Source organism: Cupressus sempervirens, chromosome 3, assembly GCF_028749045.1.
Source record: "Cupressus sempervirens isolate cs-2001-9-10 chromosome 3, ASM2874904v1, whole genome shotgun sequence".
NCBI lineage: Eukaryota > Viridiplantae > Streptophyta > Pinopsida > Cupressales > Cupressaceae > Cupressus > Cupressus sempervirens.
Genome location: NC_143120.1, coordinates 493,159,058 through 493,186,769, shown reverse-complemented (window position 1 = coordinate 493,186,769; position 27,712 = coordinate 493,159,058). Strand labels below are relative to the sequence as shown.

The following is a 27,712-nucleotide window of genomic DNA, read 5'->3' as shown; positions in this document are numbered from 1 at the left end:
AAGAAGGTTGCTTGGTAGCTTGTGAGCACAAGTTTATGTTCTTCTTGGGGTTTCTTCTAGATTGTGATTTTGAGCTTATTATATTTTCTTATGTATTTGGGTGTAACCCATAAGGCCTTAAAGTCAGGCATGTTGGATGTAAATCTGATGATTCTATTATGAGAATATGCATTGTGTTTGATATAAATATTTTTGTACTAATTATATTTCCATTGTGTGGTTATTTACTAGAGGCTTGATCATCTCCTTCGAAGACTCACCTACCTTGCATGATGTTGTTAATTAAAAGTGGTACCTAAACACAATATAGTGAGGCTCACTAAAACTTTAACAACTCTTTTTAGGATTTTGAAAAATAAATTATATGATATCAATCTACATACAATTATTTTGAGGATAAAAAGAAATAATTTTGAAAAAATAAAGAAATTTTCATCAACTTAAAGTGGTTGTACACCATAGAATTCCAAAAAATTACTTTATAGTCAATAAAAAATAAGAAATACTATGTTCATCAATTTTTGGATAGGTTTCTTTCCCCATAAGGATTCACAAAAAAACATTGATTTAGTCAAAATATGGTGGTCCTACATGGTCCTGTAACATACATTTTGAAAAAGTATTAAGCATGCCAGCTAAAAATAAATTTTTACCTTATCATATTGAAATAAATTATATATTTGGAAAGTTAACTCTAAGCACTACATTTTCTATTACTAAAGTTTTTTTTAGATCCAATCTCTAAGTGCCTCAAAGTTTGACACTAATTGACAGAAATTTTGAAAAATGAGGAAAACACTTCTAGTTTTTGCCCAGATGTGGGGCTCAACTTCTTCAATCACCCATCAGGATCAGATAAGTAATGATAACACCCATTTTAGGCTTTAGTAATTCACTAGAAGGGTTAGGAGTTACTTCTAAGAATAGGATTTGCATAAAAGTCTAAATTTAACTCTATATTGTTTTTTTTGTCTTTCATAAGAGCATAAAGATGAGTTAATCATGTTATTTATGTAGTGATTATATGCATTTTTTTATTAAAAAAATTAAGTAGATTAAATGATGAAGATGTTTGCAACTTTTCATACCATAGAGGAGATACATATTTTATTCAAAAAGATAGATTTCATATCTATGTCCATCTTGTAAAATAATATATAAGATAAATGGAAGTTGATTCTTCTTTTGGGTATCTACTAGAGGCTTTCATGATCCAATTAATTTTTTGATAGATTTTGTTGTGATAGTTACAAATTCACCTACTTCAAAAGATAGTTACAGTCAAACTAGGACCAATTTTGCAAATCCACCTTCTACTAATGGTAGTTTTGATTTCTTCGATAAACTATCTATGTTGCAAACCCCTCTTTCACTGATCATGAGTAAAAAAACTTCTAAATCTAGGGGTAGGCCATCAAAAGATTCAAAAGAAAAAGAAGAGGTTGATGCAAGAATCCAATCAACATTGGATGGAAATTTTCTTACTTCTAAATGATCGACAAGGAGAGTTGAGAGCTGTCCTTGTCTCTCATGGAATGTCAAGGGCATTAATGCCCTTGACAAACAAAATAGGATCAAGAAGCATCTTGATTCTATTCAAAGTGATGCGGTCTTGATTTAGGAAACTAAGTTATCAGCATATAATTTCTAAAAAACTATTGGTTATTGGGCATCATGGAATTCCTTACATGTCCCTAGCTTGGGTGTGTTTGGTGGACTTGTTATATTATAGAATCCTAAGACAATCAAGGATCAACCTCTTCAACAAGTAACTAATTGGAAAATGTTATCTATCCAATATTTTGAACTTTCATTCCTATTGATTAAATGTTTATGGCCTACTCCTATGACAGATAAATAACAACTTTGGATCACACTTACAAGTTTAATTTAGTAGTCAGCAAGTGCCAAGATTATTATTTTTGGTGATTTTAATGTCATTCTGCATCCTAGAGATAAGATTGGAGGTTTTATTCCTCCTCCTAGAGATACCCAAGAATTTAATGAATTTGTTGACAATAATTCTCTATTTGATGTTCACCCACAAGCTAAATTTTTCACTTGGCCCAATAGAAGAGTTGGGTTTCGCTAGATTGCAGTTAGATTGGATAGATTTCTATGCTCACAATGCTAGAAATTGGAGAATTATAATATCCTATCAACTATGCTACCATATTCCAAATCTGATCATTTTCCTATTCAACTTTTAGTTCTTCCATCAAATTCCACTCTCACTAGTTTTTCCAGACCGTCCTTCAAATTTGAAGGTGTCTGGCATCGTCATCCCCATTTTGATGGCCTTTTAAAACAATGGTGGAAGGATGCCCCATTAGAACCTAGAACTAGAAAATGTAGTATGTCAAAGGGCTTATTCAAATCTAGAATAAACATGTTTTTAAAAACATTTTTGAGGAAAAAAAGGTAGTAGAAGGAAAGCTAACTAAGATTAATCAACATATTTTACTCCACAGTTTAAATGTCAATATGCATGCAAGGAAACATACATTACAAGAGGAGTGGTTTGAATTATGTAAGCAAGAAGAAGAGTATTGGGGACATAAATCCATAGAGTTATAGATTCAACAAGGAGATTAGAATCCTAAGTTTTTCCACTCATCTGCCAAATGGAAAAATGCTGACGACACTATTTTTACAATTCGTGATCATCTAGGAAATTTAATTTTTGATGCTATGGGTATCCAAGATGAGGGTGTAATTTTTTTCTCTAATCTCATTTCCCCTCTACCTCGGGACCCTTTCCTCTCTCACCTTGTGCATGAGTTGTTGGATTTCATCCCCTCAATGGTTACACGACATGATAACTTGATTCTAATGGCCCCTTTCACTATTTTTGAGATACACCTTGTGGTTTTTTCTATGCCTCTAGGTAAGGCACCAAGTCTCAACGGGTTCACAATGAAAATTTCCAAAAAATGTTGGGATGTCATCTATTTTGAATTACTTAAGGTGCTTGAGGAATCTAGAAAAATGTTTCCATTCTAAAGAACTATATTACCACAAACATTTCCCTCATCCCAAAGGTCAATGACCCTTATTCTTTTGGTGACTTTGGACCTATTTCTTTATGTAATACCATCTATATAATGATTACAAAGGCTATTTATCTGTGACTTAATTCCATTATCACAAAGATTATTTCAGCAGAACAAGGGGGTTTTGTTCCTAGTCAAGAAACTACTGAGGGAGGCATAATAGCCCATGAAACTCTTCACACCATCAAAGAACATAATGGTGTGGCCTTTGTTTCCAAATTAGATATGATGAAGGAATACGATAAACTAAATTGGTCTTTTCTCCTCTTAGTCCTCCATCAATTTGGTTTCTCCCCTAGGTGGTGTAAATGGATTAAAGCTTGCATCTTAGTTGCACACTCTTATGTTCTCATTAATAGAGCACTAGTAGGATTTTTTGCCTCTTCCCAAGGAGTTCATCAAGGTGATCCTCTTTCTCCGTTCTTGTTTATCATTATGGAAAAATCCTTCATCATAATTATTAATTCTTTTAATCAAAAGGGTCTGTGGAAAGGTGTTAACATAGTTGGTACATCCTTATCCATAACTCAATCTCTTTTTTTTGATGATACCTTACTCTCCGGTTCATCTTCATATCAAGAAGCACAAAATGTGAAGAAGTCATTGATTTACATACATGAGTTTCAAGGCAATGTATTAATGTAGATAAATCAGCAATTTATGTCTTTAATAATTCTCAATTGGTTTCTCAAAGGATAGTACAATTGCTTGGTTTCCCCTTGACTAGTTGCCTTAGATACTTATCTTGTTGTTCCCTTTTACATGGGTTCAAATAAATCTTCTTATTGGAAATCTATTATTGATTGTATCAAAAATAGAATTAGTAAATGGAAGGCTTGTCGATTATCTCTCTTGGGTAGAATTTTTCTTATTAAAAGTGTTCTCTCAACCATTCCAAATTATTATTTCTCCATTTTGCTCCTAAAGGCATCATCTCTCAAATTGAAACTTTAATCTACTTATTTCTTTGGTTAGCAAATGTGAATGGGCAGAAGAAAATACCCCTTATTTCTATCTTTCTCATGTCAACCTCTTTGAAAGCTAGAGGTGCAAGACTTCACAACATTACTAATAGGAATAGGGATTTTGGTGCTAAATTAGTTTGACAAATGTATAACAAAACATTTTACAAATGGTGTTGACTTTTAAAAGAGAAATATTTCGATAACATGGAATCCTTCAGGATTTTTACTACCTTGGATCCTCCAAAGGGCTTCGCCATCAAGGATTTCATGATGGCCTCTAGGGAAGTTATTACTTCATTCATATCCTAGGAAGTGCATAATGGGGAAGGTGTCAACTTTTTGTTCAATTCTTAGAACAGATTCCCCCCCCCCCCCCCGCCCTCGTTTCATCTGTTGACTCTTTAAAGGACTTTTCAAATATAGTGATGGAAGCTTGCAGAACATATTTCTCTAATTATGTTCAAGCTATACATAGTTTTATAGAATTATTTATTTGGAAAGATTGGTCAACTCTCCCTATATCTTATAATCAAGTTGCTTCTTTGAAACAAATATTAAATTTAAAAGGAAAGTATTTATGTCTAGTCAGCCAGATTGCCTCTTTTTGGATCTAGCCAAAGATGGTAAACACTTTGTTAAGAAATGATACTTAGCCCTTCAACAAAATCAGCATGACCAAACCACATATCACTGTTTTAAATTATGTTGGAATAGTTTAGTTCTGCGAAAAGCAAGATATTTTGCATGGCTTGCATTAAAGCATCAGATCTTAACAAGTGATCATCTTCACAAACTGAATGTATCTCTAATCCATTTAATTGTGTATGTTGTCACCAAGATGTAGAACCATAAAATCACCTCCTCTTAAATTGCCCTTTTTCCCAAGGTTGTTGGCATTTGTTCTTAGTGAGCTTAATTTTTCTATGCAACTACCTAATTCCCTCTCAGATCTCTTTCAAGCATAAACAATTCTACACACTAGATCAATGTTTTCATGTCTTTGGAAGTCTATCCCTACCTCTACAGTCTATCCCATTTGGTGGGAGATAAATAAGAGAATTTTTAGACGTATTTCATCTTTGATCTCCCAAGTTCTAAAAGGATTAGAAAGATCAATTATTGAGCTTGTTAATGCTATAGTACATAAGTATAAGGGTAATCATGTTTTTTCTTCCTAGGACAACTATGTTATGCAACATTGGAAAGGCTTGATCTTTCCTCGTCTACTAGCTCCATTATGCCCATCCAAGGTACCTTTGGTCCAAGCACAAACTAAGTGGATTGCCCCAAGTAAGGGTTATTATAAACTCAATTTTGATGCTGCTTCTAGGGGGAAGTGGTTGCAACTAAATCTTCTCCTCTCCCTCTGGGTACCAATAACATAGTCGAAGCTTTAGCTTGCTCTTTGGTTTGGAACTTGGAAAATTATTGTTTATATCTAGGTTGCATGTGGAAGGGGACTCGGCCATTATTATCAATGTATGTATTTAACATCATGTGTATAACTAGTCTATTCAGTATATAATGGATCAAGTTTGGTGCCTTCTTGATTCAATCTCTAAATGTTACTTTATGCATACTTATAGAGAATGCAATCTTTTAGCTAATTGTCTGGTCAATATGGGTACTAATGGGGTTATTATTAATTATTTACTTTCTTCACTTAATCCTCTTGTCTTCCCTAATCTGGTTAATATTATCACAAAAGAACACCCTTAGAACCTTTCTAGCTCGGGTCTTCATTTTAGCTCCTCATTATACTTATTTTGCTGACTGCTAGCATCAAAGGATTTCACAGAAAAATTATCTAGATTTCTCTCTAGTTACATATGTTTATTATTTTATGGATCTCGCCTATTCTTTTGAGATTTCATATACAGTTCAGGGATTTGGCAGACTTGTATCTGCATTGGATGGCGTTCTTTCTAGATCATCATGATCTCATTGTTGTATCATAGATGAAGAACATCGATGGTGATTTTTGGGCTCTACTTTGTGGCATTTACTCTTGCACCAATTAATGATTGGTTTTACAAATGTCTTCATATGAACTCTAGGCTTTTGAGCAATCATAATGTATTTTTTTTAATGTTGTCATTGTTCTATGGGTCGAGTTTTAGGCTTGGTTTTAGGATGTTTTTATCATCTCTCTCCTCTTGGAGCATTGATGTAAGGGTTTTGGGATTTAGATTTGGGGCTCACAATGTATTTTTTCTTCTGCATTCATTTTTATATTAGGTAATGACTGGAGTTTTTCTTCACTAGTTATTTTCTCCATGAGCCCTTTTAGAACCAGTTTTTATTTTATTTATATAATTTTACTGAAAAAAAAATTAGTTTCTAAAAATATTAAAGATGAATTATTTAGTTTAAATAGGTATGAATGGATTAACAATCTTATTTCCATTTTTGTATGGTTTACCCTATGCAACAATAATGTTTTATTTTCTAGATCCAAATATGTTTATAAGTTCAAGAAAACCACATATTCACATTGATTAGTTATTTTAAATTTTTCTTAAGTAGAGTGTGTATATATGATTTATTTAAAGGTATTTTTTTATTTGAAGGTTGGTGTGATTGTAGTAAAAGTGAAATGTATAGTCTTTTGGACAATCTAAATAGGTATTCAAAAAAGTTCTAAGACATGTCATAAAAATAATAGATAATGTAATAAGAATCATGACAATCTATACTAGATATTTTAAAAAGTTCTAAGACATGCCATAAAAAAATAGATGATTTAATGAGAATCATGTCAAATATTTTAGATACATAGTTAGAAATGAATATTAAAGATATTATCTAAGCTTCTATGAAATAAAGTGTGATATAGAATCTAGATTTACTAATAAGTACATTCTCAACACTGGACAAATTAATATAAAAGTTGATACATACACACTCAAAATAGAACCAAACATAGAACACAAGAATACCACTTCCAAATACCAAATTTGGATTACCACAAGAAACTTCATTTACAACACTTAATGGCACACTGATCAACACCACAATCTCAGAGGTGTTCGGGCATTATTGCAAGCAATCCTCCTCCCCCTTTATTTTCAAATACAAACACCATAAAAGAGCAATAAAACAAGATAAGATGGCAAGGCACACAAGCAGTTCAGTTCAGTAATTAACAAAGGCACAGTGATGGCGGATCTCTCCTGCACTTCCAGTGAGAACACCAATCTGCCCCATCTTTTCTACAGACTTTGCAAACCCAGCAAAAAAGTTGTCAAGTGGTCCTTCAATGACCTCATCAATATAATATTTGGAGGTGGCATCAGTAAGAAGGGCAGAATCTGATTGGAAAAGTCCCCTCCTTTTCTTCAACAGCTTGTAGTAACTAATATCAAAAGTCCTATGGCTTCCAGGATCCATTTCAACTATTGTGGTGTTGTCATTTGGGGTCTTGCACTTGTATTTCTTCAGGTTGTCTACATAACACTTGTCCATAGAAGGATCCACATCTGAATCTCCTCTTCCACTGAAGTTGTAAAGCCTTTTAGTGAAAGTGTTAGGCCCACAAGTAGCAATGCCAATGGTGTGTGCGCCTGAAAGGTAGACAAGATCCTTTACATCCAGTCCCTTGCTTGAAAAAGAAGTGATCAGCTGAGAGAAATTGAAAGTAGGAGCTGGTATATTTGCTAGTGCTTCAGACTCACTGGATATTAGCCCATCTCTACGTCCAGTTGGTACGTTCCAATATGGCCCTCCATGCTGTCAAACATTCATAATTTTCAAAAATCAATTTATAACTGAATGGGTATTGTGTTTTTAAGTTCTTGGTGCAAGGGGTTTCAATGTATGTTTTATTCTGTATTGAACTTCAAAACAAATTCATAAATGATAAAAGTTTTTTATTCAAAAAATATATATATATAAAGAAAGATAAATCTGAAATTGTTATATTCTAATGTCATCCTCCATGCTGTCAAATATACAAAAGTCTCAATTCTTTATTGAGAAACCTCTATTCTGAATTTTTAGTCAAAGATGTTAAATATCAAAACTGACTCTTTAATGATACAACAAACTAATAAATGATATAAAATCTCTTTTGTTGTTAGTGGAAAGGGTCTCAATGTGTTTTTTATTCTGTATTGAATTTCAAAAAAAATTCATAAATGATATAAAAGAAAATAATAAAGAAAGATAAATCTAAAATTATTATATTCTAGTATCATCCTCTATACTGTTAAATATATACAAATTTCAATTTTCAATTCAGAAATCAATTTATAATTAAGTGGATTTCCTCTACTCTTAGTTCTTGGTCAAAGAGAATAATTATATGTTCTATTATGTATTAAGTATCAAAAGAAATTCTTAAATAATACAAAAAAAACTTGTAAATGATATAAAAATCTTTCATTAATTTTTATTTTTTTTAAAACAGACAAATCCACAAACAATTAAATCCCAAAATAATCTTTAATGAGTGCATACTTCGAACATACAGAAATTTTGAACTCTTAATTTCTCCATTTCTAATTTTTAATCACATAGCTATTATTATAGATCTGCATTTCATATCACATAACAAAACAAGCTCATAAATGATGTACTTAGAACATACACAAATTTTAAACTCTCAATTTCTCCATTTCTAATTTTTAATCACATAACTGTTATTATAGATCTGCATTTAATATCACGTAACAAAACAAGCTCATAAATGATATACTTAGAACATACATAAATTTAAAACTCTCAATTTCTCCATTTCTAATTTTTAATCACATATTATAAATCTGCATTTCATATCACATAACAAAACAAGCTCATAAATGATATAAATGCTTTCATAAAAGATGCAAATCTAAACTAATTATATTTCACATTCTTCATGTTGTCAAAAACATATACTAGTTTGTAACTCCCAATCGTCAATAGTCAATTTATAATGAAATGACTATATTCATCTTTACTACAATTTATAAGTAAATGGATATCTTTATTTTCAATTTTCATGCAAAGAAGTATCAATATAGATTCTTATTCCATTATCAGATAGCAAAACAAACCAATGAATCATATAAAATCTACATTAAAGAAATTAGTAAAAGAAAAGGAGTTCAGATCTCACCGCTACAAAGACAGCATCTCTAGCAATGAGTGCCAATATGTCAGCACAAGAGACCACCCCAGGGCAATGCTGTTCCAGCAGAGCCTTGGCCTCATCTATCAGACCAAATCCTCTCAAAGAGAGATTTGGAGTTGCATCCTTTTCTGCACTATTGTGCTTTGTTGAATTCAAGAGCACAGATCCATCACATCCCTGCCATGTAAGAAACATCTAAGTGATGAACTAATGGGTATCTCCATTTATAAAACAAATGTACGTTATTTGATTGTTCTGATTAGATAAAGTGGAATAGAGTCTGAATTTGTATAACAAAAGAAACAACAAGATCGTAATACAAACACATATACAGACCCTGACAAAGCAATCATGGAAATGCATTCTGATAAGAGGAGCAGCCAGAGATGGAACATGAGGTATGTGCTTCTTCACAACACTATATACAACGTCTTCAGCAGGTGGGCAAATTTTATCATAGAAACCCATCTTGAGGACTCCTCCTTCACCCATGTTGAATATCATGAAAGCTAAGGCAATAAAAACAAATACCCATTGCTTACCATAAGTCGTCATTCTTGCTCTAATGATAAGACTCGTTAAACCAGCTGGGTTTTAATTTATAAGATGAATTGGTAATTCATTGAAGTGCTTGATTTATAGGGATATACATATGGAGCAGCTCAAGGATGACTAACTAGTAACAAGTTAGTCCATACAATGTGGTGACGTTGGATGTTCTAAAGTAGAGGCGGCTAGAGCTTATGAAATCATGCCCTTCAGTCTTCTTTCTCAGCTTTTGCATTTCAATAATTTAATGACTCTTTGTAGAGATAATTACAACACTTATTTTATTAATGTGTAATCCAAATTTTGATCGAAACCCACCCTTGGAATTAAGCAGTTAGGATATTGATAGGAACGTAAGTATTTGTTTATTATCCTAAACAAATTTTATTCAGCTGTTTTCCAACTTTCTTCTACTGCAATAAACGTCATCATCAACTACTCAGCATTACTTAAAACATTTATTCTCTAATACATTTTTTTAATTGAAACTGTTTTTGGAGAGGTCTTAATAATTGGGTTTCAGCTTTTGCATCATTCAAATGATTTTCAATCATATTTAATATTTTATAAAAATTATTATTAAGATCTTAGATCTACATTATCAAACTTTTTTTAAGGTTTTCATAAAATCTAAAAATGATAAATTTTCAAACATATTTATTAATATTTTATAGGAATTATAATTAAGATTCTAGATCTATATAATCAAACCTTCATTGAGGTTTTCAAAAATATTTTAAATGATAATTACTTCTGAAGAAAAATAAAAATATCTTAGTTCAAATTATCTCACTGGATGTTTCTCAATATTTGTATTCTAAAAAATGAGTTTACTTTTACTATTATGTTCTGATTAGATAAATCAAGAAAGATCCCCAATCTTTTATGTATCAAGGAATCAAGTGGCAAGGAAGGATCTCACCAGCAGTAAAACTATCAAGAAATCAATAAAATAGATGTTACAAATACAAAGCGATGAACTCGGGCTTAGATAAAATAAGAAATTAAAGTCTTAACCTCAAAACACAAACTACATAAAAGAGAATACATCTTTTCTACCAACCACAATCATGCAATATAATTATCCAAAGTCCCACTAATTTTTTTAAAAAAACCTTTTGACATTCTTTACTATGTTAAATTAAAAGAAACCACAACACAACACTATGTTACATATTGTAAAAATAGATTAGAGACATTTACTGCCACCTCATCAGTTAATTATTGATTCATTCAAAAATATCATTAACAAATTCGGTCAAACAATCTTCTCAAAGTATATATTGGATGAATCATGAGTTAACTACTTCTTAATTGTAAACCCTAATGGCCACTAAGCTGCCAGATAAGCCCAGGTCAATTTCCATAGTTTTGGAAGAATTGCCGACCAAAGAGCGTGATAAACTTTTTGTCCTGGTGTATTCCTATGTGCTGAAAAGTAGGAAAAGAACTACTAACCAAATCAATATGACAAAAGTAGAAGGAATGGCAAAAGTTGCTTTCAATTAAATAGAAAATATGAAGATAGTGGAGTTGTTGATTCTTTCTTAAACCTTAGCACAAGAAAATTCCCAATAGATGACGAAGAACAGCAGAGGGAATTAGTGAACAGAAACTGAGCCTATATTCTATATCCTAACTGCCCATTAAGTAATTGAAATGACAAATCTCAGTCAGGGTTGGTTATGTAATCCTGTTGACTGATTATGCTTGTTTTTACTCAACAGGGCCTCTTTTAGACCGACCTCTGAAATTATTGAAACAATAAAAGCTCAGGATGAAGAACATGTATCATCCATCGTCATATGTTGATCATCCATAGCCGCCCAAAAAAGTTCTCTTCCTCAATATCACACTTGGATATTAGGATAAAATATATAGCAATAATTATTCCACATGAATGCAAATCATAATTTTAGAATCTGAAATTTTCATATAAAGTTACATCACTTTGTTGCTTAAACAATTTGTGAGTTACGTGTGCATGCTTTAACTCAAGGGGCAAGATATTAAACAAAAGAAAGGAATTAAACAAAAGAAAAATGAGAGCTTGTAGTTTAGGAGTTGTTTGGTTGTTGGAAAATAATTGGAATAAGAATTGAAAATTAAAATTTTATTTTGATAAGTAGGAGGTATTTTTTACAGCAAGTCAAATTGTGATGAGCTTAAGGGGCTTTCTAGGCACAACACTTGGTGAAGCTTCTGCAAATGGGGTTGCAAGTAGAGTGGGTTTAACCATGGAGGAAACTCCATAGTTAAGCACTGCAGTGGTATTGGGATGGGTGACCTTGGAAAGTCTCGGTGCTTCACCTCTGTGAGCATCACCTAGATCCAATGAGTGTTAAGCGGTCCATTTATTTTCACTAGAGATGGATTCATGTGTGAATCACTACTCATTATATATGGGTCAATGAGTTTGGCTCAAAAACTACATAGTTAAAGTCTGATAGCAATATCACAAGAATTTATTTTGTATTTTTGGTTTGGTGTGTCAAACTAGAATTGAAAATAGGAATGAGTATTCCTATTTTAGCTCCAAAATGAACATATATTCATTCCCAAAAAATATGTTATTGAAATAGACTATTCTTACTTCCATTTTGACTTTTTCTTATTTGATAATATTTTAAAATGACTTCGTGCTCAAGCTCCACAAGATCAGAAATCATCGCCCATTCTCAAACTGATAATAGTCGAATGTCCATTCTTGCTTGCCCAATGTGTGATGACGATTTGTTCTGCTCATCCTGGAGAATGCCTCTAATAATGAAAAATCTAGAGTGTCTTCCTAGAGGACTGCTCTCACCCTCTCACATCTTATTTATTTGACGCATCAAAGCAGCTTCCACATTATTCTACAAAACTTAAGCGTAGAAGAATCTCTATGAAGTATCAGTAGCATACAAATCGTTTGGAATAGTCAATATCATGAACACAAAATGCAATTGTTGGCAAAACATGTGTGTAATTTTCCCATTGCGTTACAACTTCTCTCAAGAGAAACTCATCTTCTTTCTCCCTCTGTGCAGGCACAACTATTGAATTGATATGATCTTGTAAAGTTTTCACATATTCAGTCCACATCAAATCCTTTAGCTAGACCCTGCGCTTATAAGCCCTTGCTGCAATTCCATTGCCCTCCATCTTGACTAGTAAATGTAAAACCATAGTAGATTTCGAGCTATCAGCCAAACAGTCGTCAATAAATCAAAGAGAACGAAATCTCCAAATCATAAAAGCAAATACTCAATCAAGCAGAAAAATAGAGTGAAAAGTTATTGAAAATTTGAAAAATCGATAAATTAAGACATTTCAAAGTAAAAAATACTATTGTTTTCCACGGAAACAAAATTTCCAAATTGTATCCCTACACTGTTGATTTGAGGACGTCCAGTGTTCCTACTGCGGGGATCTTATGTGGACGTCATGAATCCTCTCTGGAGATGGGTTCGAGTGTCTCGCTATCTTGGTTCAGCTTTAGCAAGTCATAGTATTTTTTTAAGGATGGACTCTTCCAACAAATTGTATAGTTGACTAATTTGTTGGTATATTTAATGCAGTGTTGACGTTTGTCCCTAGAGTCAAACGCTCACCTACCCTCTTGACGTCCAGAACAGACAAAAAAATTAATACGGGTAGGTGAATTTTTTCAAATTCTAAAAAGAGGGGGAAAATGGTATGTGACAAAAAGGAATGTTTATTCAATCAGATTATTCAGTTTTTCAGTTCAGCAGAGCAAAGAAAAGGAAGAAGAAGAAAGTGGTCAGCAGATCCACTTGTTGCAGAGACAGAAGGAAGTATGTTCTGCACGTGACTCCTCTGTTCATTCTGTGAGTTTGTTGTTGTTTATTTTTGTCCTGTTGAAGCAATGATTGCTCTAGGCACCTTTGTATGCAGCCATTAGAGTTGCAGGTTTAAAGGTTTTTTGAAGTATTAAAGTTGTTTGAAGTTTTACCAATTTAGGGTTATTTTAGGATTTTCTGGTTGAAGCCGAATGCTCCCAGATTTTGTAATTGTTTAAATCTTAGTTGAATAGAAAAGCAAGCAGGCATACTTGAATCTGTTGTTCTTCCTCTTCTATTCATTGTATTTGAGAAACTTGTTTGAAAGGTTAAAGCTTGGCTCTCTGATTTTAATGGTGAAAGCATTCATGTTGAAATATTCTTCAAGTTATATTTATTCAGGAACACTCGGCATCCTCTTTCTCAGTTGGAGCCGAGCTCACTCGGCATCCATTGGTGCTGAGTATTTTTTTTGTGTGCCGAGCTCTTCTTGTGCCGAGCCAACTTGGCACATGTTGCCTGTCACTCAACACCATCAAGTGCCGAGCAATCTGTGACTCGATATCCTCAAGTGCCGAGCAAGTGCCGAGTAAAACTGGCACTCGGCACCTTCATGTGCTGAGTAATTTTTTAAGTGCCAAGTAAAATTTTAGATTTAGGGTTGTGAGTATTAAATTAAATTTTAATATATTTCTCACATGGTATCAAAGTTGAGGCCCCACATCCACGGTGAGTTAGGGCATTTATTTTTCTTAGGATATTTGACATGGCAGGAGATGCAGGAAAGATATGGCAGAAGCCACCATCCTTTAATGGACAGAATTATGATACATGGGCAAAGAAGATGAAGACCATAATGGTTGCAAATGATTTGTGGGACTTTGTGGTCCATGGATTCAATGATGTAACAGACCCAACTCAGTATGTTGCTCTCACAAATGCACAGAAGGCTCATTTGAAAGAGTCAAGGAGGAAAAATGCAAAGGCATTAACTCTTGTTGAAGCAGCAATGACAGAGACAGTATTTCCAAAGATTGCAGCAGCAAATTATGCAAAGGAAGCATGAGATATCCTTGAGACGAACTTCAAGGGGACTGATAAAGTTCGTACTGTAAAGTTAGAGAACATTAGGAGAGAGTTTGAGAACGTTCAAATGAAGGAGAATGAATTAGTTGTAGACTTCAGTTCAAGGACGTCTAATGTGATTAACCAATTGAAGTCAAATGGAAAAGACTATCAAGAGTAGCGGATAGTGGAAAAGATATTGAGGAGTTTACCTCATAAATATGACAGTTTGGTCATGACCATAGAAGAGGCAAAAGAACTCATTGTTTTGACAATGGATGAGTTGATGGGTACACTTCAAACCCATGAGAATAGGATCAATAGATCCACATCTTCTTCTTCTCAAGAGAAAGCATTCAAGGCTCAGTCAAATCCAAGAGAAAGGGGGAGAGGAAGAAATGGCTCAGGCAGAAACTCCAGAGGTAGAGGCCGAGGTAATGGAGGACAAAAGAATGTTGCAGCAGAAAGCTTAGGAAGAGCAGATGGAGCAAGTAGCTCTCAAAATACCTCAAGAGGAGGTAAGAAAAATTACAACTCAAAGTGAATGCTGGAAGAAGCAGAATGATCAGTCAAGACAAGCAAATGTGGCTGATATGAATATGGGAAGTGGACTCAATGCTGCTGCCTTCATCATGTGTAATGTTGGTAAAGAAAAAAGCTCTAAGGTTTGGTACCTCGACAGTGGATGTAGCAACCACATGAGTGGTAATGAAACCTTGTTTTCATTCATTGACAAGAGTTTCAAATTAGAAATTAAGATGGGTAACAATGAAACCCTACTAGTTGTGAGCAAAGGATCTATTATGGTCTGCACCAAGAAAGGTGAGAAGAAAGAAATACAAAATGTGTATTTCGCCCCTAGTATAAAGCACAATTTGATGGGCATTGGTCAGCTCATTCAAAATAGATACAAAGTGCTGATGGAGAATGACAAGTGTGTCATTCATGAAAAGGATGGGAGCAAGAACTTACTTGCAGCAGTTCAAATGACAAAGAACAAAATGTTTCCCTTGAAGATAGAGACATGTTTCTCATCTCAAGTTTGTGTTGCACCTCACACACAATCAGCTCTAAAGAGTGTGATTGAAGACCCTTCACGGTTGTGGAATCTTAGGTATGGTCATTTTGGCTATGCTGGTTTAAATTTATTGTCAAATAAAAGAATGGTAGATGGTTTGCCACATGTAAGAAATTCTTGTGACAAGTGTGAGGCTTATATTTTGGGTAAGCAACATAGGCTTCCCTTTAATTTTAAAAATTCTAGGAGGGCTAGATATCCATTAGAGTTAGTGCATACCGACCTAGTCGGTCCTATGCAAGTTACTTCCATTGGGGGGAGTACTTATTTCATGACATTCATTGATGATTTCAGTCGTAGGAAATGGGTGTATTTCTTAAAGAATAAATTAGAAGCATCTGATAAATTTGTAGGATTTAAAGCCCAGGCTAAAAGAAAATGTGGACATTATATCAAAGTCCTAAGATCAAATAGAGGAGGGGAGTATACCTACAATTCTTTTATAAATTTTTGCAGGAAACATGGCATAAAAAAAGAGCTCACAGCTAGCTACACACCACAACAGAATGGAGTGGCTGAAAGAAAGAACAAAACCATTATTGAAATGGCAAGGAGCATGATGAAAAAGAAAAGTCTCCCAACTTAATTTTGGGGAGAGGTTGTGGCAACAACAATTTACCTAATTAATAGGTATCCTACAAAGGCAGTCCGTGACAAAATTTCAATGGAAGCATGGTCACGAAGAAGATGGACAGTTGAACACCTAAGGGTGTTTGGATGTGTTGCATATTCACATGTGCCTAAAAAGGAAAGGCAGAAATTTGATGAAAAAGGTGTGAAGTGCATCTTCACAGGGTACAGCTCAGAATCAAAGGCATACAGATTGTATGACCCATTGAACAACAAGATGACTCTTTCAAGAGATGTGAAATTTTTTAAAAATCAGTCTTGGTATGGTTCAATTGATGAGTCACCAAGCACTTCCAGTAAAGTGTCAATTATGAGTGAAGAGGATGCTAATGAACAGCAAGAAGGAGCAATTAGAAGAAAAAGAAAGTAAGTTCAGTCATTGCCAAGCTCCTCTAGGCATGACCGAGTGTCGGTGCCGAGTACCAGTGAAGACCGGGCTACTCGGCAATGCAGCAGCAGTGAAGATTCTAATCCCACACTCTCCTCCCTGTTACTAAGAAAGACCAAGAGTCTTAGAGAAATATACCAAGATGAAAGGTATGAAGATTATGATGAGAGTGTTAATTTTGCATTATTTTCAAATATTGATCCAATATATTTTGAAGAAGCTATTAAGAAGAAGAAATGGTGTAAGGCCATGGATGAGGAAATAGATGCTATATAAAGAAATGAGACATGGGAGCTAACTGAATTGCCTCCCAAGAAGCATGTGATTGGAGTGAAATCGGTCTACAAGACCAAATGCAATGTTGAAGGCAAGATTGATAGGCATAAGGCAAGGCTGGTAGTCAAGGGCTACAAATAGCAGTATGGAAGAGACTATGATGAGACATATGCCCCTATTGCAAGAATGGAAACCATGTGTGTTGTCATAGCAATTGTAGCCCAGCACAAGTGGAAGGTATTTCAAATGGATGTGAAGTCTGCTTTCCTAAATGGTGTATTGAAAGAAGAAGTATATGTGGAGCAGCCACCTGGTTATGAAGTTGCAGGTGAAGAGAACAAAGTATATAGATTGAAGAGAGCTCTTTATGAGCTCAAGCAAGCTCCACGAGCACGGTACAGTAGGATTGACTCATATTTGATGATTAATGGCTTTAGCAAAAGTAATGATGAGCCCACTCTTTACATCAAGGCAGCAGATGGTAATGTATTGATTGTTGTCTTGTATGTAAATGACTTAATTTTTATTGAAAATGACAAGGCTCTAATTGGTGAGTTTAAAGAGGCCATGAAAAGTGAATTTGAAATGATAGATCTAAGTCTCTTGAAATACTTTCTAGGCATAGAAGTAAAAAAAATGCATAATGGCATCTTCATCTCTCAAGAAAAGTAGGCAAGGCAGATCTTGGAGAGATTTAAAATGCAGAATAGTAAGGCAGCCCCCACACCAATAGCAATAGCTCTGAAATTGAGCAAGGAAGACATCAGCAAAAGAGTAGATCCAACATTATACAAGAGTATGGTTAGAAGTTTAATGTATTTGATTGCAACTCAGCTAGACCTAATGCATGTAGTAAGTTTAATTTTCAAATTTGTGGAAACACCAAAGGATTCCCATTGACAAGCAGGAAAAAAGATCCTAAGGTATGTGAAAGGTACCAAGGGATTTGAAATTTTATATACTACAAATGATGATTTCAAGTTGGTTGGTTACACGAATAGTGATTGGGCTGGAAGTTTAGATGATAGGAAGAGCACTTCCAGATACATGTTTCATATGGGATCGGGTGCAATTTCATGGGCATCCAAGAAGCAACCTATTGTTGCTCAATCTATAGCAGAGGCTAAATACATTGCAGCAAATGCAGCAGCATGTTAAGCAATTTGGCTAAGGAGGATCTTGACAGATTTGAATGAAAGGCAAGAAGTTGGAACCACAAGTTATTGTGACAACATCTCATCAATTGCATTGTCCAAGAATCCATTCTTCCATGGGAGAAGCAAACATATAGAAATCAGATATCACTTCATCAGAGAGTTGGTGGAGAATGGGGATATCAAAATAAATTTTTGTAAGTCTGAGCAGCAACTAGCAGACATTTTCACAAAGCCATTAGGCATTGGATCTTTTGTACACCTAACAGAGTGTCTAGGTGTAGTTGATTTGGATCAGCTGTAATCCTTATTTGTTTGGCTCGGGACAAAGGGGGAGTGTTGAAATATTTAATGCAGCGTTGACGTTTGCCTCTAGAGCCAAATGCTCACCTACCCCCCTGACGTCTAGAACAGATAAAAAAATTAATACAGGTAGGTGAAGTTTTTCAAATTCTAAAAAGAGGGGGAAAATGGTATGTGACAAAAAGGAATGTTTATTAATTCATTTATTCAGTCAGATTATTCAGTTTTTTAGTTCAGCAGAGTAAAGAAAAGGAAGAAGAAGAAAGTGGTCAACAGATCCACTTGTTGCAGAGACAGAAGGAAGTATGTTCAGTGTCTCCAGTTGCACGTAACTCCTCTATTCATTCTGTGAATTTGTTGTTGTTTATTTTTGTCCTATTGAAAGAGTGATTGCTCCAGGCACCTTTGTATGCAGCCATTAGAGTTGCAGGTTTAAAGGTTTTTTGAAGTATTAAAGTTGTTTGAAGTTTTACCAATTTAGTGTTATTTTAGGGTTTTATGGTTGAAGCCAAATGCTCCCAGATTTTTTAATTGTTTAAATCTTAGTTGAATAGAAAAGAAAGCAAGCATACTTGAATCTATTGTTCTTCCTCTTCTATTCATTGTATTTGAGAAACTTGGTTGAAAGGTTAAAGCTTGGCTCTCTGGTTTTAATGGTGAAAGCATTCACGTTGAAATATTCCTCAAGTTATATTTATTCAATTTGAAACAGAACACTCGGCATCCTCTTTCTCAGTTGGAGCCGAGCTCACTTGGCATCCATTGGTGCCGAGCATTTTTTTTTGTGCCAAGCCAACTCGGCACCTATTGCCTGTCACTCGGCACCATCAAGTGTCGAGCAACCTGTCACTCAACACCATCAAGTGCCGAGTAATCTGTGACTCGGCACCTTCAAGTGTCAAGCAAGTGCCGAGTAAAACTGGCACTCGACACCTTCATGTGCCGAGCAATTTTTTAAGTGCCGAGTAAAATTTTAGGTATAGGGTTGTGAGTATTAAATTAAATTTTAATATATTTCTCACATAATTTTCAAAAAATTGACAATATCATGAATTTTTCTGAAAATCTTAGCATTTGATCTTCATGATCTGCATAGTTTGTAATTGAAAACAATAAAAGATTTGAAAAAAAATACTAGGTTTCCTAAATCTGTAAAAAAAAAAGTTTGACTTTGTTTTGTCTTTAGTGCATGTTTTCTGGGGATTAGCCTATCCCATATTTTAATTTGACAAATCATTTGGCCAAGTGATTTTTCAACATTTGATGTATCATTTGTTCATGACAACATTGTATATAACATTTTTATGATAAAATCTATTTGTTTGAAAATATTTAAATAAATTAAATTTGTATTTTTATTCTAATTTTAGTTTTGTACAACCAAACATGGGATTAACATATTCCAATCAAATTCTAGGTGAACCAAATGCTACCAGAATCGCAGTTTCCAATTCTCATTCTAGTACTCATTCTCATTCCTATTTTCAATTCTAATTCTCAATTCATATGCTAAAAACCAAATGGGTGCTATAGTTTGGCATAATGCTCACTCACTTTCACATTTGAGGTGCCTAAAGTATAAGGGCATATCAAGGAAAGGGGTTTTTTCAGAGTAAGAAATATTTAATAGTATTAGAGGAAGAGATCAAGTAACTACTCAGGCTAACTTCACGCACCTATAACTCCTAATTCATATGTCACAATTTACTAAATTTTTTAGTGAGCCTTTATAAGTGAATGAAGAGTTTGAGGCTAACCTTTAGGCATTTTTGCATTTGCAGAGCTCTCTATAGAACTTGTAGAATGTAAGGCGATTTAAAAGTGTCATTTTAAAACATTCGCTTAAACCCTGCCAGTCAAACCCCCTCAATGATTGTTACATTTAAACCTAAAAACAAATACACAATTATATATCCAATTAGTAATTGCATTTGTGCTAATGAATGCTCACTTTATGATGTGAATTTGTGCACTAGGTAGAAAAGATGGTGAAGGGGTCATTTTAATTAAACACTTTATCCCTAGCATTAATCAAAACCCCATCTTATTATGCCCATCTGAGCAACACACTTAACCACACCTAACTCTAAACTTGTTCACCTTGACATGTTCCCATGTTCACAAAAAGGCACATTAGCACCTACAATTAACCCAATTAGTAAGGCAAAGGAACCCTAAATCGATTCACTTTCCTCGTGTAAAAATCACTCCCTGAGCTCTTGTCAATACTTCTTGTTGCTTTTGTCTCTAACATTTAGCTCAACCTTATTCTTATTCTGCATTTGAGGTGAGAAATCACAAAGTAGTAATATCTTGTCATTATTTATCATTCACTTGGTATTTTGTGATTTTCCTACAGTTTTTGTTGTATGTTTCTTTTGTTTAATTATGAAATCATTGCATGTAATGTGATAAAAAGAAATAATTACAAGAAATGGTAAAGAAATAGTGTATAATGCTCAATATAATCATTGTTTTCTATTGCATTTTTTACATATGTGTAAAGTTTCTTGAATGTTTCGACAGAAATATGGAGTTTTCTCTGTATTTATAATTATCTTTGACATATTTATCGAAATCTCTTTTTTTTGTGTGCTTTAATCATTTTTTGTTGGTCTACTCACAGTTTTTTCATTTTTTTATGAAGGGTTCGTGAGGGTTTTTTAAGGTTCTGTTACAAGTAATAATGTCAATGAAGGAAATCATTAGGCGAAAAGGGAAATGAAAAATTGGGGTTTTTGTGGGTTTCAAAGAAATAGATGAAACATTAAAGGGTTTCTTTTAAATGATAATTAATTTGCAGTCAAGATTTTTCAATGATTAAATTATGTTGATAATTGTATGTTCGTCTAATTCTAGATTTAAATCATTGAGTGCACAATAATACAAAGAAATAACAATCTAAATGGTCAAGTAATTGTGTACATTGTTGATATAATCTTTGGTTGGTAAAATTTGCTTTTATGAATCTCTACAGTTTCTTCCTTTTATCAACTTTAATATGGGGTTTCTTTGTGTTTATCATTTTTCTATTCATACTTAATGTACTCATGTTTTATTGACCAATTTTTCATTTCCTATATGGAGTATTCAAGCGTTTTTGGATGATGAGTTGCAGAAATTTTCTAACACAAGGAAATAATGAGAGGAAATTGGAACTAAAAACTTGGAATTTCTGTGGGTTTCAAAAATATTAGAGGATATGCAACAGGAAATTGCGTGTGCTTATAGTTGTATGTATCAATGTAGGGTTACTAAGGTTTTACACATTCTAATAGTTGTATGTCTTAATCAATTTGGTTTTAAAATATTATATGTATTGTGATAGAAAGAAATAATTAGATGAAATAGTGAAGTCATTGTGTACATTGTCAATTAAATCATCTGTTTGACTTAGTGTGTGTAATGATAGTCTTGTGATCTTTCTAATGATTTTCATATTCTCATAGTTGTTTGTTTCAATCTTTCCACCTTCAAATCAATTCATGTAATGTGATAGAAATAAATGATTAGAGGAAACAGTAAAGAAAATGTTTACATTGTCAATTTAATCATATGTTTGACTTAGTGTTTCTAATGAAACTCCAATGTTGTTTCAAATGGTTTTCTTTTGCTCATTGTTGTATGTTTCAAACTTTTGGCCTTCAAATCATTGTATATAATGTGATGGAAAGAAATAATTAGAGGAAATGGTAAAGAAAATGTGTACATTGTTGATTTAACCATATGTTTGACAAATTGTTTGTAGTGATACTAAACAATGTTGTTTCTAATGATACTGAACAATGTTGTTTCTAATGATTTTCCTACATGGTCATAGTTCAACTTTTTTGCCTTCAAATCATTACACACAATGTGATAGAAAAATATAATTAGAGGAAATGGTAAATAAATAGTGTACATTATTGATTTAATCATTATTTCGTATTGCACTATTTGTGTATCTCCACAGTTTCTTCCACTCTTCATTCAAAATATGGGGATTTCTTTGTGTTTATCATTGTCTTCCACATATTATTATTCTAAAAACTTCAACACCCTCTCATGCTTCTATCTACCCACCTTTGCAATACTTACATTGCCTATGATATTTTTTGTTTTTTCATTCATTTGTTTGACACCCTAAATATACTCATTTCATACCTCTATTTGACCGCATTACCTCATTCAAGTAACTACTTTCATTATTAGGTTATCATCAATGTATGCATTGTTTAGTTGGCATTGACTGTGTGCATTGTCAAGTTGACATTGACTATTTGAATTATTGATTGTACACATCATAAAGTTGACATTAAAACTATATGATTTGTTAAGTTGACATTGATTGTATGCATTTCTTGAGGTACCATTACCTATATGCATTTTTTAGTTCACATCAAGTATATGCATATGTATAAGAATGTATCTATTCTTCAACTCACATGCATTATATGCATTATTCAGGTTTTTAGTCTACTACTTTCCATTGTTCACCTAACATCTTTCCATAACAAGTTTACATTGACTTGATGTGCCCATAAATCTATTTACATTGTCAAGCATTATTTTTCATAGTTAAGTAATAACCTTCATTTTCTTGTCTTCAAAGTGTTTCACTTTTATTTTGTGTTTTATTACCTATATGTTTCACTTATTTAAGCCAACTTCTTTTACTACCTGAATGCACCTGTAATGTTGTAAGACTCACCAATTGAATTAAATTAAAAAGATGGAAGCACAACAACTGAATTAAATTAAATAGATGGAAGCATTAAAAAGAAAGAATAAGTAATAAAAAATTAAAATTAGAAAGCCATTGCATGAATCAAACATTAAATTCAATTCATTGTATGAAATGATCGATCACTTCCCACTAAAATTCACAATTCAGCTTGACTAGTCATTTCTTCTATGACAAAATTTCTATAAGAACAATACAATGTTATGTTAATTTCTTTGAAAAATTCTTTTCTAATCTCTCTTGGATTATTCTCTATCATTCATAAATTATTTGTTCTTATTCATGTTGGTAACATATTGTTCAATATGCATAGTTCTTTCCTATTTTAGTGGTTCAAATGCACACTATTTTCCTAATTTGACTACTTGTTATGCATGATTTCTTTCTAATTTGACAACTTATCTTGTTAACTGTTTGCTTCATGGACATTATTAATTTATGTTTTCATGTATATGTCTTTTTCACTTTATGTTTCATCATTCTTATTCCCTATTATTGTATGTTTATTGTGCACTCTCATAAAGTTCAATGTAAGTAAATTTTCCAATTTTAAATACTTGTACATCTAATGCAAGGTCAATTCCCAATTTTACTTCTATCACTTCTTATTTTCTATGGTTTATGAATCTTTTTTTATGATTCTTAACATATGTTTAAAACTATATTCCTTTTCACTACTTTAGTTTTCTAATGTTGTCATTTAGCACATTATAAAAGTAATGTTATCAATGAGTACATTACACCATCAAAGATCTATTGGATATAATACTTTCGTAATGTTCTCAATGACTACATTACAAAAATAACTCTACATAGTGCATGCTAATTACTTATATGATATATTCTCTGTGAAATATACTTGTCAATCTACTCTAGTTATATGATGTCTTTGTATTGAAACTTATTTTGTATTCATGCATATTTCTAACTCTCATGGAGCACATTGGTAAGATGGCTTACTAATTCGCTCAATGAGTACATTAGACAAGTAGGTCTACATTTTGTACAATTAGTTTTATAATGTTGTCAATGACTACATTACAAAACTAACTATACATAGTGTACAATTAGTTTTTCCATGTACTCACATGTCTTGTAACGCCCCACCAGGGAATCCAAAAGAAATTAACCTAAAGTTTCACTAAGTTTGTCAAACATTTTTTTGAAAGATAATAGCTTAACAACAATAGATATAATATAGCGGAAGAAATAATATACACATTAAAAAAATCATAAAATAGATTACAATTTTTAAGGGTCACATGATGTTGAATTACATTTAAGTTTATTAATATTAAATCTAACACATAACAATTCCACATCCTATAATAACTACAAGTATGATTCCATTTAGAAGATATATTTTTTGATAGGTAAATAGTTGAAGCCTAGGTTTAGATTTGAACCCAGGAACTCCCTAATGAGAGGCTCGCAATTCACTGATGTTCACATTTTCAGAGAAAGAAACAAAGAGGCCAATTCATTAGCTAATCTTGGTACCGATGGTTTTAATACTTTAAAATTTAATTGTTACAAGAACCTCACAAAGCAGGTATAATCATATTCTTTCTATCTTCAATGTAGTAGAGTGATCTCACATGTTTTGGATAGTGTACCATCTTGTGGGAAATCCTTTACTTTAGCCATCAGATCCTTTCGAAATGATGATTTTGTGAGGAGCTTCATTAATCATTTGTATGCCTTCCCCATAATTAGGCATCTAGAAATTTTGACTCCACCTATTTATCAGTAATTTGGGGCTACTTTACAACACACTTTCGACGAGTCTAGTTTTAGTAGTAAGATAGATAGTGATATAGGTTGGGCACTATGGATTCTAACATTTGTCTATTTCATGCATATGAAAATCGCACCATGGCCTTCTGTGGGCCGATTACTCAAGAGCAATGGAATAGAATATTGAGGCCCATAAATGATATGAGCCATATAGTAGTCAGTCAGGCTTTAGGAGAAGGAATTTTCAATTATGACTACTCATGAAAGACTAACAATGACATAGTAGGGCTCTGGGTAGGTTGCTTGGCTCGAGTGGGAATTGAAAAATGGGATATTATTAGGATTACCTATAATATCTTTGATCCTTGCTAGTTAGTGGGACTGGAAATTGTTGTCACTAACATTGATGCTCGGCTTTGTATTCCTCTCTCAGAAGCATATATGGAATTTGAAATTAATAGTCAAGAAATGGGAAGGAGCCCGAGATGCCCTTGCATGGTAATTAGGGATAATATTCAATTTTCCAAAGAGTGGCCACACATGGAGTTGAGTATCAATTTTCTATTGAAATGGAGGGGCATCATCGAAGATCCAAGAAGGGATTGGTTAACTGATTACCTAAGGGCGTATGATGCCTATATCCATCTAGATGTGGATTTCAATAATATGGAGGATGTGGAATTTTGTCTTCCAAACTACGACAAAACCAGTAGGGGTAGGTCAACCTATGAATTTCCCCCAGAATCCAAGGCAAATTCTCTGCACAAAGCATCAAAAATCATTATGGTTTTCAAAAAGTATGACTAAAATATCTCTTGGGTCATTTTGTATAATAATTAGACCCAAATTTTGGCTTGTAGCGCTCTATTTTAAGTCAGGGTTCCTTTATAGATAAGTCATTCTTAATATAATATCAAGCGTATCAGTTACTAGACATCTTTTGTTTCAATGTCCTTTTCAATTTAAGCTGGGATATGGTTGTTATTGTACATACAAATACATATTAATAGAAATCATTTTTAGCTATTATTCAGCCTCCATTTTTTGGTTATGGTGTTCATATCTCGGCTCCTCTGATCAAATTTTAGTATTAAATTTGGCATTGATCCTCCTCCTTTTCAGGGCTTTATGCTAACTTTTATTTAAACCAGAACTTAATATTTATCAGTGTTTTCAATTTGAGATCTAGTATATTTTTGAAAATGTTGTAGATGTGTTTTCGGATTGCTCCCCCCTAAGATTCATTGAATAAATTTAGTTTCAATAAAATCTTCTTTTAAATTGTGCATGAAAAATTAATCATGTTAAGATATGAGGACTTTGTTCCCCATCTATACTTTAAGTATTAATTTCGTAAAACTAATATAATTAAGTTAGTTGCATATAAAGATAATTAAGCTAAAGATAGATTAATTAATAATTATAAAAGTACTTAATAATTATAATAGAATTAGTTAATTAATCTAATTTTATTAACATCATCACGACTCAATATATTATTTTGAGATGGTCCCCTTGGCTCCATATTGAATTTTTTTTTTTATCATTAACCCTTAACATTTGTTGAGTGTGGTGATCTTAGACAAATGTTATTTATCATTTCTCCAATTTGGAACCTCTTGGGAAGATTATATTGCTCTGAATACTAGTTTGATGTAATTACTAGGGTATTCCCCTTTTATTAATGTATAATATAGGATGATGGTCTTGGGCAAGACAGGAGGTTTTCTTTTCCCGTTCTTTTCTACCTGTGCTTGTCAGAACGGGGGAACTATTTCTATTTCTATTTTCAATTGATACTTCAGCCATTTACCAAGAAAAAAGGAAAAAAAAAAGTATGATTTTATTTAAATAATATACAATTACAAGTTGGCACTTGGAAATAATTAGAATGCACAATCATCCACTGTACAAGTCATAGGGTATGAAAGGTTGAAAGAATATACATCATAAAATAAATACAACATCTCATAAGATCTCTTATAATAAAGTATAGTAAAATAGAGAATTTAACCATCCATTAGAAATTATATGATCAGAAGGAATGGTACAACTGCACAGATACATCCAGCAATGACATCCAATGGGCAGATCTCAATGGTATAAGAAAAATGCACTACCACCCGACCTTATGGAACCTAAATGGCCCACTTCCACCATGTTGAGGAGATAGTCTCAAGTCCCCAAAAAGATAATAAACTCAAAATTCAAAACCAACATCTAGGTTCGAGGAATCACCTGAAAGGAAGCTATCGCAAAGGGTACCAAGACACAAGGATTGAAATTAATCCTAGAGAAAACACAGACATGTAGGAAATCTACTATGTAAGTGGGAAAATGTCATCACATGAGCCAACTCTAAGATTACTATGGTAGTCACTACAGACTCCAGACCCCCTAGAGTCTCTATGCGGCATCAGTATCTTTTCGTACAAACAAGGCATACTAACAAGTCAGCTCTAAGGTTACCCTAGTAGTCTTTTAATACTCTAGGCCCCCTAGTGACTTTCTGTGATACCAATATCTTATTAATTCATTTTAAACCCATTTAATGAAATGTTATCACTTATTAAAATAACATACAATGGGTTACCCACCAGCCTCTTTAGGGTCTCAGCCTCCATTGTAAGCCACTTCCCAAAATGACATCTATAAATAATATACCTTAAGCTTAGCAAAAGAAAAAGATCCCAAATGACTATAAACCATACATCAATTCTTAAGCAAGCAACTGGAAAATACTCAAACATTATTAATCATAATCATAGATTCCACCAATACGATCATCCCAATAGGACTGATCCAAAATCAAGTACACATAAACTAAATCCATGTCATAACATGACATCACCAAAAAAATAAATCACAATATCACCTCAGTCCTATACAAGCAACT

At 33.2% G+C, this 27,712-nt stretch overlaps 1 protein-coding gene across 1 annotated transcript; it reads right to left on the bottom strand.

Annotated features, from left to right (window-relative positions):
• Positions 1–6,954: 6,954 nt before the first annotated feature.
• LOC149567337 (peroxidase 3-like) lies at positions 6,955–9,715 on the bottom strand. The gene is made up of 3 exons (XM_089817473.1): positions 9,468–9,715; positions 9,117–9,308; positions 6,955–7,747 (listed from the first exon to the last, which is right to left on the bottom strand). Exons 1-3 carry the CDS (start codon positions 9,684–9,686, stop codon positions 7,154–7,156), a joined length of 1,005 nt encoding a protein of 334 aa, XP_089673599.1. The 5' UTR covers positions 9,687–9,715; the 3' UTR covers positions 6,955–7,153.
• Between the last annotated feature and the right edge of the window lie 17,997 nt (positions 9,716–27,712).